The sequence below is a fragment of the Cetorhinus maximus genome, chromosome 10, assembly GCF_964194155.1.
Source record: "Cetorhinus maximus chromosome 10, sCetMax3.hap1.1, whole genome shotgun sequence".
Classification (NCBI taxonomy): domain Eukaryota; kingdom Metazoa; phylum Chordata; class Chondrichthyes; order Lamniformes; family Cetorhinidae; genus Cetorhinus; species Cetorhinus maximus.
The window spans coordinates 105,780,755-105,804,500 of NC_135888.1; the positions used below are offsets into that span (position 1 = coordinate 105,780,755).

General features: G+C 47.4%; 1 protein-coding gene across 1 annotated transcript in view; it reads right to left on the minus strand.

Annotated features, from left to right (window-relative positions):
* Positions 1-10,386: 10,386 nt before the first annotated feature.
* LOC144685912 (cation channel sperm-associated protein 3-like) overlaps positions 10,387-23,746 on the minus strand; it is a 48,088-nt gene continuing 34,728 nt past the window's right edge. The window contains exon 8 of the mRNA XM_078550928.1: positions 10,387-10,523. Within this exon, the coding sequence (XP_078407054.1) occupies positions 10,418-10,523 (106 nt within the window). The 3' untranslated portion in view covers positions 10,387-10,417. The remainder of the gene's footprint in view (positions 10,524-23,746) is intronic.

Consider the following 23,746-nt stretch of genomic DNA (forward strand, 5'->3'; position numbering starts at 1 on the left):
TATAATGTGAAAAAATGTGAAGTTATCCACTTTGGTTGGAAAAACAGAATTTTTAAAAATTGATTTATGGGGTGTGGGTGTCACTGGCTAGGCCAGCATTTATTGTCCATTCCTGATTGCCTTTGAGAAGGTGGTGGTAAGCTGCCTTCTCGAAGTGCTGCAGTCCATGTGGTGTAGGTACACCTACAGTGCTATTAGGGAGGGAGTTCCAGGATTTTGACCTAGTGACAGTGAAGGAATGACGACTTATTTTCGGTGAGTGGCTTGAAGGGGAACTTCCAGGTGGTAGTGTTCTTATGTATCTGCTGCCCTTGTCCTTCTAGATGGTGGTGGTCGTGGGTTTGGAAGGTGCTCCCTAAGGAGCCATGGTGAGTTTCTGCAGTGCATCTTGCAGATAGTACACACTGCTGCTACTGTGCGTCAGTGGTGGAGGGAGTAGTGGACAGGCTTTGGGGAGTCAGAAGGTGAGTTACTCATCGCAGGATTCCTAGCATCTGACCTGCTCTTGTAGCCACAGTATTTATATGGCTAGTCCAGTTCGGTTTCTGGTCAATGGTAACTCCCAGATTGTTGTTAGTGGGGGATTCAGCAATGGGAATGCCATTTTATGTCAAGGGGCAATGGTTAGATTCTCTCTTGTTGGAGATGGTCATTGCCTGGCACTTGAGTGCTGCAAATGTTACTTGCCACTTGTCAGCCCAAGCCTAGATATTGTCCAGGGCTTGCTGCATTTGGACATGGACTGCTTCAGTATCTGAGGAGACACTAGTGGTGCTGAGTATTGTGCAATCATCAGTGAACATCCCCACTTCTGACCTTATGATGGAAGGAAGGTCATTGAATGCAGAGTCTTTCTTAAATGGGGAGAGACTGAGAAGTGTTGATGTCCAAAGAGATCTGGGTCTTCTTATTGATAAATCACTAAAAGCTAACATGCTGGTGCAGCAAGCAAATAAGAAGGCAAATGGTATTTTGGCCTTTATTGCAAGAGGATTTGAGTACAGGAGTAAGGAAGTTTTACTGCAACTGTATCAAGCCTTGGTGAGACTGCACCTGGAGTATTGTGTGCAGTTTTGGACTCCAGGCCCAAGGAAGGGTTACTGGCCATAGGGGGAATGCAATGAAGGTTCACCAGACTAATCCCTGCGATGGCAGGGTTGTCTTATGAGGAGAGATTGAGTAGACTGGGCCTGTATTCTTTAGAGTTTAGAAGAATGAGAGGTGATCTCATTTAAGTGTGCAAAGTTCTTACAGGGTTCAACAGGGTAGATACAGGAAGGATGTTCCTTCTGGTTGGGGGTCTAGAACGAGGGGACCAGTCTCAGAATAAGAGGTAGGTCATTTAGGGCTGAGATGAGGAGGAATTTCTTCAAAGGGTGGTGAATCTTTGGAATTCTCTACCCCAGAGGGCTGTGGAGGCTCAGTCATTGAGTATGTTCAAAGCAGAGGTCAACAGATTTCTAGATACCAATGACATCAAGGGCTATGGGTATAGTATGAGAAGATGGCGTTGAAGTTAAATCCCGTTAAATGGCGGAGTAGACTCAACGGGCCAAATGGCCTACTCCTGCCCTTATGTAGCTGTACTGGAACAGCTTGTTCAGGGATGTAGCTAGTTCTGGATAACAGGTCTTCAGCACTACAGCCGAGATATTGTTAGGGATAATAGAGTTTGCTATATCTAGTGCTGTCAGCCATTTTTTGATATCACATGGAGTGAATTGCATTGGCTTAAGACTGACATCTATGATGCTGGGCACCTCAAAGGGAGGCCAAGATGGATCATCCACTCAGCACTTCTGGGATTGATGTGCTGGGCTCCCCTATCATTGAAAATGGGGATATTTGTGGAATCTCCTCCTTTTAGTTGTTTAATTGTCCACCAGCACTTCCAGCTGAAAGTAGCAAGACTGCAGAGCTTTCATGTGATCTGTTGGTTGTGCGATCACTTTGCTTTGTCGAGAATATGCTGCATTCACTATTTAGCATGCACGTAGTCCTGTGTTGTAACTTTACCAGGTTGGTATCTCATTTTTAAGTATGTCCAGGGCTGCTTCTACTATGCACTCCTACACTATTGATTGAACCAGAATTGGTCCCCTGTCGATGGTGGGGTGGTAATGGTAAAGTGAGGGATATGCTGGACCATGAGATTACAGATTGTGATGGAATATTTGGCTGGTTGGGACTTTCTCCGCAGACTTGGACATTAAAAAAAAACCCCTGCAGCCATGGAAGAGAATGGGGCTCAGGAATTAAAACTTGAACAGAGTAGTCCAAAGACTGTCAAAAGGTCAACACCATGATGAGCGTATAGTGTCTGGTAATAAAGGGGAGAAAAGGGAATTATTAAATCTGAAGGGTAAGAAGCAGTATGACAGAAGATTTCTTCTGGGTTTACAATTCCCACTTGCCAGTACCTAAAAGTCAGAAGGAATATCAGAAATCAGCAATGTTGTTCTTGACAAAGTTAACTAAACTGAACCATGTATACAATTTTCTGTACCCAGGACACAGAAAAGCTGTAAAAACTACAGAAAATGGGAAAAGGGATTTGCTGTGACAGATGACAGAAAGTGAAGCCACCAGTAGAAAACTCTCATTTCCAAGAGAGTTGGATTTCACTCACTGCTAACTTGAGACATTACCACTCATTCTTTTGCACACACCCTCACATCTCCATCTGGCCTCATCTCCTCTGAAGACAGCCTCCTCAGCCCTCACCATCTTGAGGCCACTTGCACAGACCAACTTGTGCCCCTTGGGGGTACCACTTCTCCAATACAGCCCTCACCCTGCAGCTTCTTCCCTTGCCTGAGGCCACTTGTCCCTCTTCCCCAAGGAAGCCCTAGCCCTGCAGCTGTACAAAGCTACCCCCAGCTTATGGCTGGTCTGGTAGGTAGAGACCTGCCCGTGAGGCCCCCTAAAAGTGATGTGATGCTGTCTGCACAGCCTGGCTCTGATGACTGCGAGTGCTGCCTGAAGCAAGGTAAGAAAACAAACCTCAAAGTCCCAAGCAAAGTGCAGCTCATCAGGTGCACGTCGCTTATGTACTGTTGTGAAACACATCAGCGTGTTATCATGCCAATGTGGGCGGACGATCCAGTGTGGGGGGATGAGTCTGGCGGGCTAACCTTATAATGATATGCAGATGTATTACAATGAGATTCCTGACGTCCAATGGCAGGAGACACAACCTGTCATCAACGGGCTGAGCAGATGATCGCAAGCTGGTTTCACGGCGTCGTGAAAACGATTTTTGGTCTTCTCATGCTACCGAACATGCCCAACGCCAGCAGGCACGGGCGATTCTGCCCATGGCCCCAAATGGCAAGAAGATTGCAGCCCCCCGATTCAGTGATACATCCCTGGGACACCTTCTGAACACCATTGGAGCCTGCTGGGATGTCCTCTACCCCCACTCTAGCCACAGGAGGCCCATCAGTGTTACCACTTAGCCTTAGGAAGCGGTGGGGCGGTGGCAGTGGTGGTCAGTGCCAACGCTGTACTGAAGAGGTTTGCCATCCAGGTGCAGAAAGAGGATGAATGATCTCATCCATGCCGTCAGGGTAAGGCAACAATCTCATCACTCTAACTCACACACTCACAAGCCCATCACACAATCACTGGCATCTCACTCACTGCCAGCTCAAGGGACATCACCACTCACTCTCTCACACACACCCTCTCATCCCCATCTGGCCTCATTTCCTCTGGAGACTGCCTCCTCAGCCCTCACCCTCTTCAGGCCACTTGTGCAGATCAATATGTGTCCCCACACAAACCCTGGGATACGCCCTTCCCCAGTAATGCCCTAGCCCTGCAGTCTCTTCCCTTGCCTGAGGCCATTTCTCCCTTACAGCTGCTTTTGTAAGTAGAGACCTGCCCATGAGCGCCCCTCTAAAAGTGATGTGGTGTTACATGTGAAGCCTGGTGCTGATGACCGTGAGTGCTGCCCGAAGCAAGGTAGGCAAACAAACCTCCAAGTCCCGAGTGAAGTGCAGCTCACCAGATGCACGTTGCTTATGTACTGTTGTGAAACACGTCGGCATGCAATCACACCAACATGCCCAGGTGATCCAGCATGAGGGGCTGATTCCGGCAAGCTGGGCTTATAGCCATATGCAGATGTTTTTCAATGAAGGTCCCGATGTGCGGCATTGGGAAACGCGGCCTGTCATTGACGGAGCGGACGACTGCAAACTGGTTTCATGACGCCGTGAAACCAATTCTGGGGACTAAATTCAAAGCCTCTGAAACTGGTCATCTGGATCACAATGCCTATTAATCCATACCCACTGACTGTAATGCAGTCACCTGCACAATTGCCAGCCACAAAACTACTTCTAGTTATAAAACAATTTGCCAAGGGGCACATTCGTAAATAACCTGACAAGTTCATACTCCAATCAGTATGCTGAGTGATTGGATCTTTTCTGTGTGGTGGCAATGAAAAGGAATGATAAAGTGTAGGCATCAATCCAAAGCCACTTAACATGCCCTCAAATCACTACTCATATTGAACTATAGACGGTGTGCTTCCTGAACTAGGAAAAGTTAAACGGTACACCACAGTGAATGCAAACAATGCTCCCATAACCCTGTGTAAATACATTTCTCCTATGCTCTTTTTGACAGCATCTATGTACATCCACAATGTTGCTGGAAAGGAAAGGCTCCGAGCTCTGCATAGAGCCCTGTGCAAGCTGCTGCAAGACTCCTCTATGCTCTTTGACATGCTCCTGGTAGACTGCCAATGTATCAAGCATATCTACGTGCATACCCATCATCAACTTCCTATATGCCACCCATCAAAGTCCTTATCTGGGTCCTCTGTAGCAGAACTCTTGTGCAATCTCGTCCTCTGGTGAGATGGCTCTGCACCAGCCTTTTTCCCCTAGCCTGGCTGCATACCTGATGACTCGTCAGGTGCAGATCCCACCCCTATGCTATACTTTAAATAAAATGCAGTTCCAGTATCCGAGGTGGTGGCTGAGAGTGTGAAATCAAGTGATGGTGTTTCATCAACATCAGTGCCTTCTTCCTCTTGCACTTTACATTCCTGCACCACTGCCTCATCAGGTAGCAGTTCTGGATTATGCGAAAGGAAAAAGGCAAAAGGGTAAGGTTGTCGTGAGGAGGGTAGTGAGAGGGGTGAGTAAAGTAAGAAATGCATGCTTACACCAGCTTGGGAATCAGTAGACAGTGTGCGATGAGGAGGAAGTGGGATGTGAGAAGGAAGATTAAGTATGAACATACTATCATCTTGTTCCTTTCAGCCTTGCCCCTGTCATAGCTTCAGTTGTGGCTGCATCAATGATGGCAAGCATGGTCTCTGCCATTGTGGTGAGGACATACAGCGATGTCTGTTCCCCCGCTGATGGGCTGCAGTTGCCTTCAGTTATGCAAGAGAGAGGGAAGTGTGTCGGTGAGGATGGTACAATGTGTTTATAATATAACAGCCACTGTTGAATAACTGACAGCGTATATGTTTGTGTGAGACTTGCAGTAGTGGTAAGTGTGTGAGGGTGAGATGAAGTTCTGCATGTAAGGCATGTTGCAGAGTTTGGCAACATTGAGAATTGATTCAGTTGAAGGAATATGGCATTTGAAGATGTATTCACTGACCTTGACCACTTGTGTGAGGTCATTGAACTTTTTTCAGCACTGCATCCAGATTCTTGGGGCAACATTGTTAGTATTAACCTGCAAGGTTATCAGCTCCCACTGCCTTCTCAGTTTATCTGCAGGGTCCCCTGGTCCTCTGTGGATGGAGGCCCCTCTCCTCCAGTCAACCTCTCCTGCACCTAGGGTTCCAGAGCTGTGCCGGAAACCTTGGAGCCAGTTCTCTGCCACGGTGTGCCATCCTTGTGTCTTTCCCAGTTCAAATTCACTTGTCTGATTAATTCCAGCACCTGCTGCAGCCAAAATGCACCTCCGCTTTAAGTCATGCAGGCTGGCTATTAGTGGCACATATAGCTTGAATTTGTGCTAGCCTTTCATTGATTTGCACCCCCTGTTCAGGCAGCCAATCATGTTAATGAGCAGACAGTACAAAGTAGAGGAGATAGCTGAAGAGATAGTGGAGGCGTTAGTGGTGATCTTTCAGGAATCACTGGAGTCAGGGAGGGTCCCAGAGGACTGGAAAATCGCTAATGTAACCCGCCTGTTTAAGAAGGGAGTGAGGCAAAAGACGGGAAATTACAGGCCGATTAGCCTGACCTCAGTCGTTGGTAAGATTTTAGAGTCCATTATTAAGGATAAAATTTCAGAATACTTGGAAGTGCATGGTAAAATAGGGCAAAGTCAGCATGGTTTCATCAAGGGGAGGTCATGCCTGACAAATCTGTTAGAATTCTTTGAGGAGGTAATGAGCAGGTTAGACAAAGGAGAACCAATGGATGTTATCTACTCGGACTTCCAGAAGGCCTTTGACAAGGTGCCGCACAGGAGGTTGCTCAGTAAGATAAGAGCCCATGGTGTTAGAGGCAAGGCACTAGCATGGATAGAAGATTGACTGTCTGGCAGGAGGCAGAGAGTGGGGATAAGAGGGTCCTTCTCAGGATGGCGGCCTGTGACTAGTGGAGTTCCGCAGGGGTCAGTGTTGGGGCCACAACTTTTCACTTTATACATTAACGATCTAGATGAAGGAACTGAGGGCATCCTGGCTAAGTTTGCAGATGATACAAAGATAGGTGGAGGGACAGGTAGTATTGAGGAGGCGGGGAGGCTGCAGAAGGATTTGGACAGGTTAGGAGAATGGGCAAAGAAGTGGCAGATGGAATACAACGTGGGGAAGTGTGAGGTCATGCACTTTGGTAGGAAGATTAGAGGCATAGACTATTTTCTAAATAGGGAGAGAATTCAGAAATCTGGAGTGCAAAGGGACTTGGGAGTCCTAGTCCAGGATTCTCTTAAGGTTAACTTGCAGGTTGAGTTGGTAGTTAGGAAGGCAAATGCAATGTTGGCATTTATTTTGAGAGGACTAGAATATAAAAGCAGGGATGTGCTGCTGAGGCTTTATAAGGCTCTGGTCATACCACATTTAGAATATCGTGAGCAATTTTGGGCCCCGTATCTCAAGAAGGATGTGCTGGTCCTGGAGAGAGCCCAGAGGAGGTTCATGGGAATGATGCCAGGAATGAAAGGCTTAACATATGAGAAACGTTTGAGGACTCTGGGTCTATACTCGATGGAGTTTAGAAGGATGAGGGGGGATCTGATTGAAACTTACAGAATACTGAAAGGCCTGGATAGAGTGGACGTGGGGAAGGTGTTTCCATTAGTAGGAGAGACTAGGACCCGAGGACACAGCCTCAGAGTAAACGGAACAGAACAGAGATGAGGAGAAACTTCTTTAGCCAGAGAGTGGTGAATCTATGGAATTCATTGCCACAGAAGGCTGTGGAGGCCAGGTCATTGAGTGTATTTAAGACCGAGATAGATAGGTTCTTGATTGGTAAGGGGATCAAAGGTTACGGGGAGAAGGCAGGAGAATGGGGTTGAAAAACTTATCAGCCATGATTGAATGGTGGAGCAGACTCGGTGGGCCAAATGGCCTAATTTCTGCTCCTATGTCTTATGGTTTTATGGTCTTTGTGCACTTCCTGCATTGGAACAAAGGCACGTGGGACAATCGCGTATAGGAACCCCTATGCCCTTTTCGAGCCTTATGCAGTCTTTTCCCCTCTAAAATAGAATACCTGAGCAAGAAAAAGTTAAGACAAATTCCATGTGTGCCATAATAGCAGTGGGTTTTTGAAGGGGCAGGACTTCTACCTACCCCTTGATTGTGTGCCTCACCAGGACCTACATCCTGGGATCAGGGCTACTTAATTATTTTGGGTCTGTGTCAGGGCATTTAAAGCATTAACTGGCCACCTAAGTCATTGCAATGCATTGCAACGTCATTGTCCTGGCCCTAACAAGTCTGGAGTTTAAGTGACCCCATGCTGGTGTCCCAAAACCAACAAGGCAATTGGGGCCTGAATGTTTCGAGGCCTATACTATTAATATAATAGGGAATGCTACAGTTGTGATCTTAAATGTCTAATTCCTAATAGTTCTCAATATAGATTAGTACGCAAGTGGCTCATTAGGACAAGGGTGTAGGAATGGGGAGACAGGCAGAGACCAAAAGGAGGAATGGTATGAAATAGATGGAAGAAAGTGAACAGAATGAGAAAGCAATAAACAACAGGGGATGGTGAGAGAAGAGAATGAAAGATGATGGGGTGCAGGTGCGGGTGCAGGTGGGGGAGGAAGACACGAGAGAGAGGGACTGCAGTAAAACGGGAGACACTACCAGACAGGACTGGAGAAACAAGTTGTGAATATAAACCTGAATACAGAAATTATTAGATTCGTGAAAAATTGAACAAAGCAAGTTACATGTGACCATTGAAACTGCATCATGCAGGCAGATGCCACGTATCCCGGAAGCTGCCAAGAAGCAATCATTCTACACCATTCTGCAGTCCCCAGCTTTGTTTCAAGGGCATTGTAACCGAGATAAGTGGATCATGCGAGTCCAGCAATATTCTCTGGAGCTCTGGCCAATGACACTAGAGTGAAATCCCAGAACTGCAACTGAAAGGAAATATAATAAGGCACTTGCCTGCACCAAGTGCTGTATTGAATGTATTGTTGGACTGCTCAACAATTCCACTTACTGGGTTGATCCTAAAGCTGATACTGTATGCCCTGCAAAGGGGTCTAACATTCTAATTGTATTCTGCACTCTGCACAACTTTGCCGCCAGGAGAGCAATTGCAGCAGGAGCAGGGGAAGAGTCAAGAAAAGGCTAAAGTAAACAAAGACAATAAGGTTCGGCCTCAGTATTTCCCAGCTCCCCCAGAGCATCAAAATGCTCAGCAAATCCACCAACAACTACTACTTTTATTTATTTATCTCCTTTAATACAGTAAAATGGCTTAAGGCACTTCACAGGAACGTTATCAAACAGAATTTGACACTGAGCCACATAAGGACACATTCGGGCTGATGACCAAATGTTTAGAGGAAGAAAGGCAGAGAGATTTAGGGAAGGAAATCCTGAGTTTGGGACCTTGGCAGCTGAAGGTGTGGCCACTAATCATGACGCATTAAAATCAAGAAGCTCAAGAGGCCAGGAATTGGAGGAGCACAAGTATGGGACTTTGTGCGAGTTAGGACATGAACAGTAAAGTTTTGGATGGCCTCAGGTTTATGGAGGCTAGAATATGAGTGTTCCGCAAGGGGTGTGTGGAATAATCCACTTGAGAGGTAAAAAAGGGATGAATGAGGGTTTCAGCAGCAGAAGACCTCAGGTGGGGCGGAGTCTGGCGAATGTACAAAAGTGGAAATAGGTGGTCTTAGTGATGGTGAGTATGGGGTCAGAAGCTCATCTTGAGGTCAAATATTACGCCAAGGTTCTTAACAGTTTGGTTTAGCCTCAGACAGTTGTTAGGGAGAGGAATGAAATTGGGGTTAGGGAACAGAGTTTTTTCCAAGGCACCAAAGACAATGGCTTCAATCGTTCCAATATTTAGTTGGAGGAAATTTCTGCTCATCCAGGATGAAATGTCAGACAAGCAGTCTGATAATTTAAAGACAGTGGATAGGTTGAGAAAAGCGATGGTGAACAATTAATGGAGAACCAATTCTTCAAACATTTGAGAGATCCCAAGTCATGCATTCCTGTGTAAAGTTCCTTCCCAGAAGGAAAATACAGTTCATACCAGTACTCTTATTTCTCAGTTTCTACTGGTGTCCCATTTTAAGGTATACAAGACCAGTTTGGACCAGTATTCTTATTTCCCAGTTTTTACTGTTTTTTCCTTCTGGGTTGTAATATGTCATATAAAAATGATAAGATGCAAATTTCCATTGATGTTGGGAATGCCTGCACCCATAACATTAATAAAGGTATCAATGAAGGAAAATCAAGATGCTTATTCACTTGGGCACAGGAGAGAATCAGAAGAGCAGCCACCCGGAATGCGCTTGCTCATCTTACACTGGCCAGATACATAGCAGCTAGGCATAGACATTAACCAGCTATCATACTGTTTGGGATGCACTGTCTTATACAGGGAGTCATGGGATTGATGAAGGTGAGAAAATCTATAAATGCAATAAAATACTGTAATTGCAATTAGGTGATGCACCAGTTAGGGATGCTCCAGAATTTGTTGCAAGGTGCAATTTTCCTGCCAAAATAACCTAGAAGAGCTGTATTATGTAGAAGGCTGGAAAGGGAGTAAATGAAGGCAGAGCACAGCACTACCTAGAGATAGTTTCCAAATATCCATTGATAGGCATTTTCAAAAACATGATATGCTTGTCCGTTCATCAGCATTGTCTTCTGATTAAACACCGCAAAATGAATAAAATAATACTTTCAAAAATGTTTAATTTTTCAATTTATTTAATTAGCCTAAGGGTTCTCATCTACATCCTTCTTTTCAGCGCGTTCTTGGTAACGATCAACTTCCAACAAGTTACCCAGAACATATGCTGTTTCAAAGTAAAGTTGTTGTAACCTAGAATGTAGAGAGCAGAAAGAAAGTATAATCAATCTTTAAAAATCAATTCATGATTTTTGTTTTACCCTTTAGAAAGGGCACACACCCACTTTCCCCCAATTTTGTTCCATTAAAGATTGTCCCTGGTGTCACTTGTGTAGCTGAGAGGACAGTATGGATGGCTTGCTCCCAGCCTACCATCAATAAAGCTCTTCTCTAAAAGCATCTTAATGAGGATATACCTTTGAACTGTCTTTTACCCGTGAGGGGAGATCTTTGCTTCTGCCTTGGTATAGCTCAGTTCAGGAATTCAACAAAGTTATTGCAGTCCGTAGTTCCCAAACCCTTTGAACATCTTTAAAATAAATGTCTCATGACTTCCTGTGTTGAGTCTGTTGCACATGTATTGAATATTCTTCTTTCTCATCAGTTGTGTTGAAATTTCTGGTTTTTTTGACTTTCTAATTAGTTATTTTATGCTTGCATTTTACCTCAAAATTACAACATGAAATCATGCCATTCATCCCAAACAGTCCATGCTGTTTTATCTCATTTACCTTAGCTGTATTCATAACACATCCTCATCTCATAAGCATTTTTCTTTGACTATCTATCTAATACATCGTTAAATGTTAACATGGTCTCTCCTTCAATCATTTTAACTGTTAGTTGTTAGTTAGTACAGGACTTGAGTATTGCTGAAAAAGTCAGGTTAAAGCTTTTCATCTTACACTCATCAGGACAATTCGCAAGAATACCAAATGCAAAGGGAACAATCCTTAACAAGTGGGACTATATCAACAAATGCACGCCATTCTTAATGACAGACCCAAATTCATATTCATTGGACCTGCCGCTGAGCATGACCAGGCAGTCTTGCTTGAAAGCCAGCTAAAAATGACGCTTAGATAAAAACAAAAAGCTAAAAGTTACTGCAGATGCTGGAAATCCAAAACAAAAACAGAATTACCTGGAAAAACTCAGCAGGTCTGGCAGCATCGGTGGAGAAGAAATCAGTTAACGTTTCGGGTCTTCATGACCCTTCGGCAGAACTGAGTATAGTTAGGAGAAAAGTGAAATATAAGCTGGTCTAAGGTGGGGGGGCGGGGGGGAGAGAGAAGTTGAGGGTGTGGTGATTGTGGAGATAAGCAAGCAGTGATAGGAGCAGATAATCAAAAGATGTCACAGACAAAAGGATCAAAGAGGTGTTGAAGGTGGTGATATTGTCTGAGAAAAGTGCTAATTAAGAATGGAAGACAGGATACTCAAGGTACAGCTCTAGTCGCATCTGTACTGATGACGCTACCTTCAAAAACAGCTCCTCTGACATGTCCTCCTTCTTCCTTAACCGAGGTTTTCTACCCACGGTCGTTGACAGGGCCCTCAACCGTGTCCGGCCCATATCCCACGCATCCTCCCTCACACCTTCTCCTCCTTCCCAGAAACATGATAGGGTCCCCCTTGTCCTCACTTATCACCCCACCAGCCTCCGCATTCAAAGGATCATCCTCCGCCATTTCTGCCAACTCCAGCATGATGCCACCACCAAACACATTTTCCCTTCACCCCCCCGACGGCATTCCGTAGGGATCGTTCCCTCCGGGACACCCTGGTCCACTCCTCCATCACCCCCTACACCTCAACCCCCACCTATGGCACCTCCCCATGCCCACGCAGAAGATGCAACACCTGCCCCTTCACTTCCTCTCTCCTCACCGTCCAAGGGCCCAAACACTCCTTTCAAGTGAAGCAGCATTTCACTTGCATTTCCCCTAACTTAGTCTACTGCATTCGTTGCTCCCAATGCGGTCTCCTCTACATTGGAGAGACCAAACGCAAACTGGGCGACCGCTTTGCAGAACACCTGCGGTCTGTCCGCAAGAAAGACCCAAACCTCCCTGTCGCTTGCCATTTTAACACTCCACCCTGTTCTCTTGCCCACATGTCTGTCCTTGGCTTGCTGCATTGTTCCAGTGAAGCCCAACGCAAACTGGAGGAACAGCACCTCATCTTCCGACTAGGCACTTTACAGCCTTCCGGGCTGAATATTGAATTCAACAACTTTAGATCTTAAACTCCCCCTCCCCCCATCCCCACCCCGTTTCTCCCCCCTCCCCTTTTTTTTCAATAATTTATATAGATTCTTCTTTTCCCACCTATTTCCATTATTTTTAAATCTAAAACTAAAACTTTTTTAGTCTTTCCACCCCACCCCCACTAGAGCTGTACCTTGAGTATCCTGTCTTCCATTCTTAATTAGCACTTTTCTCAGACAATATCACCACCTTCAACACCTCTTTGATCCTTTTGTCTGTGACATCTTTTGATTATCTGCTCCTATCACTGCTTGCTTATCTCCACAATCACCACACCCTCAACTTCTCTCTCCCCCCGCCCCCCCCACCTTAGACCAGCTTATATTTCACTTTTCTCCTAACTATACTCAGTTCTGCCGAAGGGTCATGACGACCCGAAACGTTAACTGATTTCTTCTCCACCGATGCTGCCAGACCTGCTGAGTTTTTCCAGGTAATTCTGTTTTTGTTTTAAAAATGACGCTTGTTGGACTTGTATAAGAGCATATGATAGGATTTGTCCTCACGGCTCACTGCGTTCACATATGTAGGGGCTGCCCAAGGCACACAAAAATGATGTCCCTTTATCTATGACTGGTTCTGCACAACATGAATTGGCTAAATGGTTGGATGAGTTGCTATAACCAGTTTTGAGCAAGTTTTCCACATACACACATTTGCGAAGACCATACAGGGTTTACATATCAATAGCAATGCATGTCCATGTGCTCATTTAACATTGCTCCTATTCACCAATGTACCACTCAAGGAAACCATAAAAATTTGCACTGCAGCACTATATCATGGCGATCTAGGCCCATCACCATTGTGTATATCAGTATTCACTGAACTTTTAAACTCAGCAACTTGCGTAGTAGAGTTAACAACACCATATATGCCCAAACAGATGGTGTTGCCATTGGTTCTGCTCTAGGCCCAGTTCTCGCAAACATCTTTGTTGAATGCCACAAGAAAGGCCTCTGGTGGAATAACACCCAACCTCCCACCCCTTGCATATTTCCAATATCTAGACAATATGTCTGCTATATTTGAATCTGCAGTCGCGTGTAAGAACTTCCTTACACGCCTTAATAGGTTCCATCCTGCGCTCAAATTCACCTTTGAAAGGAGGAGTCAAATGAGCACCCTTTCCTTGAAGTGCTAGTTGAGAAATCTGCCAGGGGGTTCTCTGCTACTATCTACCTCAAGCTTACATTCATTGGTCAATATACATGTTGGTGTTATTACAGTTCCAAACGCTATAAGATTGCTGTTATCGGCAACCTTGTAAATAGGGCCGAGCCATTTGCTCATCATGCAAGCTTGATTCTGAAATCGGGTGCATCAAAGCCATCCTGCAAGAGAATGGCTACCCTAATAAGATCACTGTTCACTGTATATTGCACAAACTCATGAATCGGTCTAAGACCGCCACTTTAAGTCCTGAAAAGCGCCCAGGCCCTGTCTACTTCAGGTTACCCGGGAAGGGTAAGGTATCTCAAAAACTTGAGCAACAGGTGAAGCTAGCCGTTTCACGCTACTACTATGCAGTAGCAATACAAGTGGCGTTCGCCACTAACAGGATGCTGCTGTCAAGCCAAAAAGACGTTCTGCCTATCACACAAATGAGTTATGTGGTATATGAATTCCAGTGCTGGTGTGATACTAGGTATTGTAGGCCATACTTCCTAAAGACTGGCGGATCGTATCAAACAGCATGTCCCTTCAGCTGTTCATAACAGGCAAGGTACTGACTGTATGCAACCAGCCAGGCTTGCAAAACCCAAAACATAGGCTGGGATTTTCTGGCCTCACCTATGGCAAGAATTGTCACAGGCGCAACTGAAAAATTGATGGACCAGCCAAAGGGGGGAATTTCTGGTCCCACAGCAGGGGGGAAGGGAAAATCCTGGCCATAGTGTCCAACATTTGATATGACTCTACGATTGGGCAGAATTTGCCATACAATCCTGAGTGTGCTAAGAATTACACTGACAACCAATTTAAGATCATCAGTCAGCCTCACACTGTGGCTCACTTATGTGTGCTGGAAGCTACATATGTTAATACACAGGGCCCTGTCTTTTGCAGACAGAAAGAACATATACACACATTGTGCCTGTTTCAACTAAACAAAATAGGCGACAACCATTCTCTGGTTCATTCCCCGGGGCAATGCCTTCACCAATCAGAGTCAACTTGGCTGGTTCGAATTTAAACAAAGCTCAACAGTTAATTGTCAGTCACCAGTTAACTGGTGCATTTTCCATGGCAACACCTCTACCAGTCAGAGTCCACTTGCCAACCAATCAGTGCTCTCTTCTGATTTGTTGTTCCCTTTATATTTGATATTCTTTCCGTGTCCTGATAAGTATAAGATGAAACGCTTCGACAACATGTGTCTTTTTTCAACAATACTCATTTTAACTCTAGTCATGCATTTAACAGACACATAGCCCTCTGTGTAAAACATTTCTCCTGCTGCCTGTATTACATTTATGTTTAATCTCATATCTATATCCCGCTCATTCTCAACCCCTGAATCTTGGAAATAGTTTGTAACTATTTTATCTTTCTTCCTTCGTAATTATAGACACCTCTATCAACTTGACCTCTATCAAATTGCCAACTGACCACGTGCAAGGCAGAGGAATCATAGGATCATGGAATAGTACAGCACAGTAGCAGGCTATTCAGCCCATCGAGTCTGTGATAGCTCTTTCAAATTAGTCCCACTTCCCTGCTCTTTCCCCATTTCCCTGCAACTTTTTTTCTTTCAATTATTTATTCAATTCCTTTTTGAAAGCTAATACTGAACCTGTATCTACCATCCTATCAGGCAGTGCAGTTCAAATCCATAGCTCTCATTGCGTAAAAAAATGTTTTTGCTCATGTTGCCACTGGTCCCTTTGCCAATCATCTTGAATCTGTGCCTTTTGGTTATTGATCCTTCAGCCATTGGAACGGTTTCTCTTTATTCACTTCAACTAAACCTTTCATAATTTTAAACACCTCTATCAAATCTGCCTTTAGCCTTCTCTGCTCTAAGGCCAAAACCCAGGCTTCTCCAGTCTATCCATGCAGCCTTAAGAACTTCATCCCTGGAACCATTCTATAAATCTCTTCTCTATATTCACCAAAACCTTCACCATCTTCCTGTGGTGTCCAGAATCGGTCACAATGCTCCAGCTGGGGCCAAACAAGTATTTTCCAAAGGTTTAGTATCATTTCCTGGCTTTTGTACTCTAGGCCTCACTTTATAAAGTCCAGGATCCCACTACTTTATTAACCAATCAACAAGGAAATTCTACTGGATCTATTGACTGGTTCCCTTAGATATGACTCCATGGGCAGAATCTTCGGCTTGGCGAGCGGGGGCGGAACCTGCTCGCCAAGGCGTTAATTGACGCAGGGTGACGTCGGGCATGCATCCCGACATCACCGCGCTTCATTTAGATTTTCAGTTCGGTGGGCGTGCAGCCGAGTTGGCTGCGTGCCCACCAAACTGTCAAAGGCCTATTAAGGCCTGTGAAAAAGCAGCTAAGGCAATTGGCTGAGCTGCCCTTCCAGTCTTAAGCTTGGCAGACAGGCGAAGAGCCCAGGCGGCCTTTGCATTTTTCATGGAACCTCATCCATGGGCAGGATGAGGTTTCATGAATGACCTAAAATTTTCAGAAAAATTTTCATTAAAATCAATGCACATGTCCCAGCTCATGTGACAGTTTCACATGAGGGGACATGTCATAAAAATTTTCTTGCCACTTTATTACACTTATTGGACTTAAAACTATGTGCCTCGGGGAGATTTCTGCGCTGTTTCGTGTACATGCGTGAAAGAGCGGACTCCCGAGTCAGGCAACCCCCACCCTGCCTGCACAGGGAGTGCACAGCACTTCCGGGTGCATGTCACACTAGGCGGGCCTTAATTGGCCCAGCTACTTAAAATGGCAGCGCGGACCCAATTGGGGGCGCCAATCGGGTCCATGCCCGCCTGTGCCCACTCCCGCACCGCCTGCCCGACAGGCAGAAAATTCTGCCCCTCTTGTTCCAAAGATAGTGGGAGGGTTCTAAGTTGCGAGGGGCAGGTGGAGGGCAGCAGGGGAATGGAGCCCAGAGAGAAACTTGGCCTGGTCATTTCTCATAAAAAAGGAAGCAATCAATGCAAGGGCATTGATGCCCCAGAAGTGGCATCACATTTTACATAGTAGCAGCATTCCCACCTGTATATCAGTGGATATGGGGTTCAAACCCATTTCCAGGCTGTCCTAGTGAGTACACAGAGAAGCAAGAATTCTGATTTGCAGAGGTTCAGTGAGTTACTCAGCAGCTGGAGCCAGCGCCCCCCTCCCTCTACCGCTGTGCGTTGCCCCCTCTTACTTTTCACATTGTAAGGAATGGTTGTTTAATGATCTTATAAAATATTATGAAATTAATTGAATATTATAGAAATAATTCTCTCTCTTTCTTGCTTAGTAAGAAAGATTCGGTAGCAGCCTGCTGTACTGACACAGACCCAGACACAGGACAGCATATTATCTCTGCCAAAGACCCACACGTCAATGCATAAAATGATGTGTGGTGACGTCGGGCGAGTGTCCCGATGTCACTGCACGCCATCACGATATTTCGCTGGGCGGTCGCGCAATGATGTCCGACGCACGCCCGCCATTAGTTAACCGGCCACTTAGGGCTCTTGAGCGTTCAATCGACGCCGATTTTTCGGCGCCCGTGCAATCTTCGGGTTGGCACATGGGCGCAAGGGGCAGGACACATTTGTATTCAGCTCATCCACGGGCGGGATAAGAGGGCTCACTGGGGTTGTGAATGTGCAGTATTTATTTTTGAAAGTTTTTCAAACTTGCTTCTGTGATCTGCAGTACTTCAAAACACATACCAGCTGCTTTTTCTGGATTCTTAACCTTCAGGTCGGCACTCTGCAGTGAAGAATCTTTTCTGGGCCTGCAGGTTTCAGGAAGCCTTCCCTTAGCCTGGGAATGGGAGCTGAACTGTCCACTGGAGGCAGCTCCTCTGAGGAGGAAGGGAGGGCTAGAAGGGGGAGGAGGCCAGGAGTGCACATTCAGCTTCCAGGGGAGCCACCTTTGGGAGGTCAGGCACAGGCACAAGGGGTGCAGGGCCAACAGGAAGTCCAAGACGGAAGGGCCGCAGAAGGTGCCACTATCCTGCTGCCAGTGTATACAGGCGGCGAAGCAGCTACCTCAATATGTTTGAGGTGCAGTGCCGAAGGAGGCTCCGTCTCTCAAGGGAGACAGTCAACTATATCTGTCAGATGATTGGGCCTGAGATCTCCCCTAACTGTGAGTGGACACCCCATGCCAGTGGCTCTAAAGGTCACAGCTGCCCTCAACTTCTATACCTCTCGCTCCTTCCAGGGCTCGTTGGGTGATCTTTGTGGTGTCTCCCAGTCAGCTGTCCACACTTGTGTCAAGTAGGTTACAGACGCTCTGCTCAGGTGTGCACTGACATTCATCCACTTCCATTGGGACCAGGCAAGCAGACAGAGCAAGCCAGAGGCTTCGTGGCCATTGCTGGCTTCCCCCGCGTCCAGGGTGCAATAGACTGCACACATGTGGCCATCAAGGCGCCAGCAGGTGAGCCCGGTGCCTTCGTCAACAGGAAGGGCTTCCACTCCATGAACGTACAGATAGTGTGTGATCACAGGATGCTGATTCTACAAGTCTGTGCAAGGTACCCAGGCAGCTCCCATGACGCCTACATCCTCAGACACTCCCAGGTGCCGGGGCTCTTCAGTGCTCCAGCCGGCTGGATGGATGGCTGCTGGGTGACAAGGGCTAACCCCTCAGAAGGTGGCTCATGACGCCTCTCTGCCATCCAAGAACAGAAGCTGAGCAGTAGTACAATAGGAACCACGCCTCCTCAAGGGCTGTGGTGGAGAGAACCACCGGTCTTCTCAAAATGCGCTTCCAAAGCCTGGACCGCTCAGGGGACGCACTCCAGTATCCCTCAGATTGTGTGTCAATGATAATGGTTACACGCTGCGCTCTGCACAATCTTGTGCTGGAAAGGAGGGACGCAGTGGACGATGAAGACGTCGACACAGTGGCTGCGGCTGCACACGCTGAGTCCAGCAGTGAGTCCGAGGACGAGCACGTACAGGGAAATGCTGAGGGGGTAGATGCTGACCCGGGCATATTCCAGGGAGGCAGGGACACCCGGGAGGCTTTAATCCAACAAACCTTCAGCTAGCACACCACATATGGACCTCCAGGACAAGCCTGGGCTATCGGCTCGACACTTGACACCTAAGTGCAAAATCTTCCAGGTTAGCAACAGTAACTAAGGGCCTTGTTAATAAAGCTGAATGTCCAACAAAGCACTCATTACAGTTTTGGAAACCATACAGATGCAGAAGAAAAGAGGCACCCTCAGCCATGGTGACATATCTGAATTTAATGTGTCAAACAAAGCAGCTTATTGCAAAAAATAGACAATAATGTTACAAGTCAAGTAAAATCATAAGGGCCTTATCTTGGGCCAACACAGAAGCACCAGTAAAAAATCCGTGGTGTGCCTAAGGTGCCTTATGCTTTCATTTCCAGATGCTACGTCTTGGTGCTGCCCCATCACTCTCAGTGGCATCTGAGACAGCCTACTGACTCTGCTGTCCTGTTGGCCTTGATGACCTTGGCGGTCATCCTCTGGTGGAGCCAGTGTTGGCCCCGCCTGGCCCACAGCTGGCATCTCCCCAGTCGTCGCAACCTCACCGGATGATACGGTCACTAGGAGAGGGGCAGAGGAGCTGCCGCCCTCATCTGGAGCACCCTGAGAGGAGCCCGCAGAGATGACAGGCATCTGCTGCGCCGACGTGAGGTCGCTTCGGACCTCCCTGCTCACCGTGGATGGGTGGGCACCGAGCGGGGAAACTTGATGCCCACACCATCTCCCACACTGGCACTGACTATCTGAGGTCAATGCCAATGTGAGGGCTTGCTGGGCAGAGCACATCCCCAGGAAGCCTTGGCGGGTCTTCTGGAGGAGCCTCTCCACGAGAATCTCCACTCTCTCCATGGAGGACACATGGCGCTCGAACATGGGGCACATTGCTTTGGCGAGCGTCCACATAGACCCCTCCACCACGGAGACCTAGCCAAGCATAGCCTCGTGTATCTCCCCCAGATGCTCCCGCACACCCGGCTGCATTTCCTGCACCTGCTGCATCGCAGACGACTCCAGAGGCACATCACCAGGCACCGACTGAGCATGTGCCTGGTCCCCTGCAGTACTCTAACTGCTGGCACCATGGGCACTCTGTCTCTGCCAGCTCCTTCAGCGACAGTGAAGTGCCCTCACCACTGTGCCCCGGGACACTAGCCAATGTTCGAATTCCCACCGAGGTGCTAGTATCTGCACTGGTGCCTGCCTCACAGAAATGGTGTGATGCTGGTGAGACATCAGGCGCCTCAGGTGTGAGAGGGGGCATCTGCAGCTCCTCCTCAAGGCCCTGCTCTGATGATGCTGAAAGGAAGAACAAGGACAGTGGATCAGTTAGCATGGAGACAATGACATAGTCCATCCCTGTCTCCCGGATCATTGTGCGTTCATCCTTCCATAACCAATGGTCAAGCCATGTTGCAAAATTAAATCACAACATTCAGCAGTGCCATGGCTGTTGGGAGGACAATGCTGACCTCACTGTTGGGCATAAATACCTGGCCATGTCACCCCAGCCTCACCGACACCAGTGAACCTGGACGCACGGTGCCTCTCCAGATCGAGGGCCTTCTGCTCGAAACGGCTTAGAATGGCGATCTGCGCCTGGCCGCCGCCAGTCCTCACACACTCTGCCGCGTTATGAGCATTCTTCTCCTGAAAATGAGAGACGAGCATTGATTAGTGAAAATTGCACACGGACTCTCTTCGCGCACGGCCCACCCCAACCAGAGTGGGACATATCAGGGCTCCAGTGCCTCCTCACCCCACTGCTGCCGAACACTCACACAAAGGTGCTAGGCCTGGTCCCCACCCCCCTTTGGCCACATGCTGCCTACATCACATTAGGCACCACACAGTATATCCTACCATAGCAAGGAGGCGCAAGCATGTGGAGCGCAGAGGACAGCAGATGGTTCAGTGCCACGCCACCTTGAAGCTCCCCTCCCAGCATGTCATCACCCTGACTTGGACATGTCCTGCAGTTCATACACAGAGCCTAGGTGCAACTCCTCCAGGTTGCCCCAAACCAGTCATGTGGGACTCAGTGTAACACATGCTGCGGGGGCAAAACACATCTCTTCACCACCCTCTCAGGCTGACCTCGGCATGGGCAATATCTGCTGGCTCACTCAGTGAAGGACACATGCCCTCAATGATTCAATGCAGTTACGACACGCGGACTTGGCGGAGGGTGGTGGGGGTGGCAGCAGGGGGTAAGCCGGCCTGCTGGGTTAAATGCCCAATGCCAACATTGTCACCCTGCCAGAGCGCAACAAGTCATTGAAGCGCTTGCGACACTAAATCCAGGTGAGCTGCACCACATGGCGGGAGCTCACCACCTCCGCCACCTCCTCCCAGGCAAGTTTTGTCATGTGGGGGGGCCTCCTCCTCCCGTCTTGGGGGACTAGCACCTCCCACCGTGCTGCCACCTCCTCGAGGAGGGCAGCAAAGCAGTTATCCAAAAAACGAGGGGCACACTGGCCCCCCGTTCTACCCTCCGGTCTGGTCTGTCCCGCTGGCCTACCCTCCAGACTGGCCTGTCCTGCTAGCCTACCCTCCCCTCCGGACTGGCCTGCTTACCAGAAGTCCTCTGCTGTGGCCTTGCACTTGCCATTGTGAGCAGCCTAGAAATGGCTGCCAGGCCTTCATTTAAACAGGCTGCCAGGTCGCCATTGGACCCATGGGTTTGCGCGTGCCCCCACCCGCTCCCACTCCACACCCCCACCAACCGGAAAATTCAGGCCATGATTCTGGCATAAACCCTGGTACAAGACATTCCTGATGAGGTGAGATCACATGCCCCATATCTGAACTAATTGCCTGAATAGGTTTAACAAGATGTCTTAGCAAGAGATAAGCCACAAGAATGGCTGGGGGATGGAAATCGGGTGGATTTACCTTGGGTGCCTGTTCCTGGTAATTGGACAATTGAGTGAGTGATTGGTATCGTACACCCATCAGCCTTCTAGAAATAAGGTATATAAACAGGCACTCAAGAGAGAAAAGGTACGTTGGACAAAAAGAGAGCTTTCTAAGGTCAACTTCAGCTTAACATCCTGATTAGTTCAAGAACATCGACAGAAGAGGCTGCCAATGCCACAAATAGAAATCAGCATCATTCCACATCATCTATTCATCCAATCCGAGATTATAAACTATTCACGCTTGTTACAGGTCGTATGTCTTTTCTGTCTATTTAGCTCAGGCTTATTTTTCTCACACTTGGGGAGGCCGATGCGCAAATTTCACAAAGATGAGGTTTGGCACAACATTAAACATGAGTTTCATGAAAAAGCAGCTGACATATGATTAGAAACAACTTGCTTAGCAAAAAAAAAAAAAATCACAACAATAAATTGATGATTAAAAAATGTGTAATAAAAAAAAGACAACCATTTCAGTGTGAAAGTGAGTGTGTGTGTGCCAGGCTAACTCTGAGTCCACTATGAGAGTGCCTGTTGGTGTATGGGGGTGAGGGTGAATGAGAACCCTGCGACTGGGAGTGAGCCAGACACACACACACACTACCCACCCCAGCACCCCCTTTCTCTCTCACACACGCACACACAGGCGCATGTGCTCACCACGCCACACATGCGTGCGCTCACCCTCTCTCTTGCGCACGTTCACCCTCTCTCTCACGCATGCACACACTCACCCACCCCACCCCCACTCATCCTCCCACCCTCACTCACTCAACCATCCTCACCCTCACGAAATTGGCTTCGGGTGGGAGTAGGTGCAATGAGAGCTGGGAGTGAGGCCTGAGGCCTAGCAGCGCCCGAATGCGGGTGCCCACCGAGGGGAGGGCCGAGAGCCAGGGTACACGGGGGGGAGAACCGGTGGGACACGAGGAGTACCAGAGGAAAGAGCACCAGCGGCCGGAGGAAAGCAGCAGCAGCCAGGGGAAAGCGGCCACAGCCAGGCCAAAGCACTGGCAGCCACGGGAAATCATGGTGAATGTGCACTCCATAGTCTCTCTCTCTCTATCTCCAAATACTCGCAGTTGCCAGTGTATGCTGCTCCTCCAATGACAGCCTGGTTCTTTCCCCTGTTTGATGCTGTTAGGCTGAACAGTGAGCCTATCAGTAGCAAATGTGGGAGAAAAACAGGCTGTGATTGGAGGACCAGGCCCCTGAAGAAATCTTCAAATGCACTAAGCCGTCTTATCATTTTTCAACAATCGTTCCAGGGCCACATGGATGGGCTTCGCAGGCCACATTCCACGGGTTGGACAAGCCTGATTTAGCTCATGTATCTTACCCACACTGATATTTCTTAATAAACTGTTTCAAAACCACCTATGACCTCAACTCCTTTTTTGGGTAATGTGACTCCCAGGTGAAATCTTATACCCATTCTCTCTCTGTCCTTCGCTCTCCAACTTTGTGTGTCTCTCACTTTTTCTGTGTCTCTTCCACTTTGCCTGCCTCGTGCTCTTTAAAGAGCCCTTTGCCCTTCTGTCCCTCCCTGTCACATGCACAAAATCTGCGATAGTGCTTTCCTATTGATCCGATTTCCCCTGCCCGCCCCTTTTTATATGCTCAGCATGATGAGGGATGTTAGCGGAGGAAAATGAAACTCTTTCCCGTTCATCCATCCAGTGTCAGCCTCAAGCACACCCAAGAAATGCATAGCACAGCAAATACAAGTTAAAGCTTCAGCTGCAACTTCATCAAAGCAGCCCTCCCATACCAATGAGACTTTTTTTCATTACCTAGACTGACTATCCTGTGATTTTCTGAATGAGAGTGAGTACTGAAATAGGGAGTTTAGTGTTATTGGCTGAAGAACTGCAATGTATCCATCTCAACCCATTTCACATCAGATCCCTACAGCTATCAGAACGGGCTGAATTTGAATCTAAATAGCAGAGATGAAAGGCCAACTGACTGTATCACACAATTCCCCAGGGATATTCATCTAATGGATGAACATAATCTCAATGCTCTGTCACAGTTCACTCACTACATA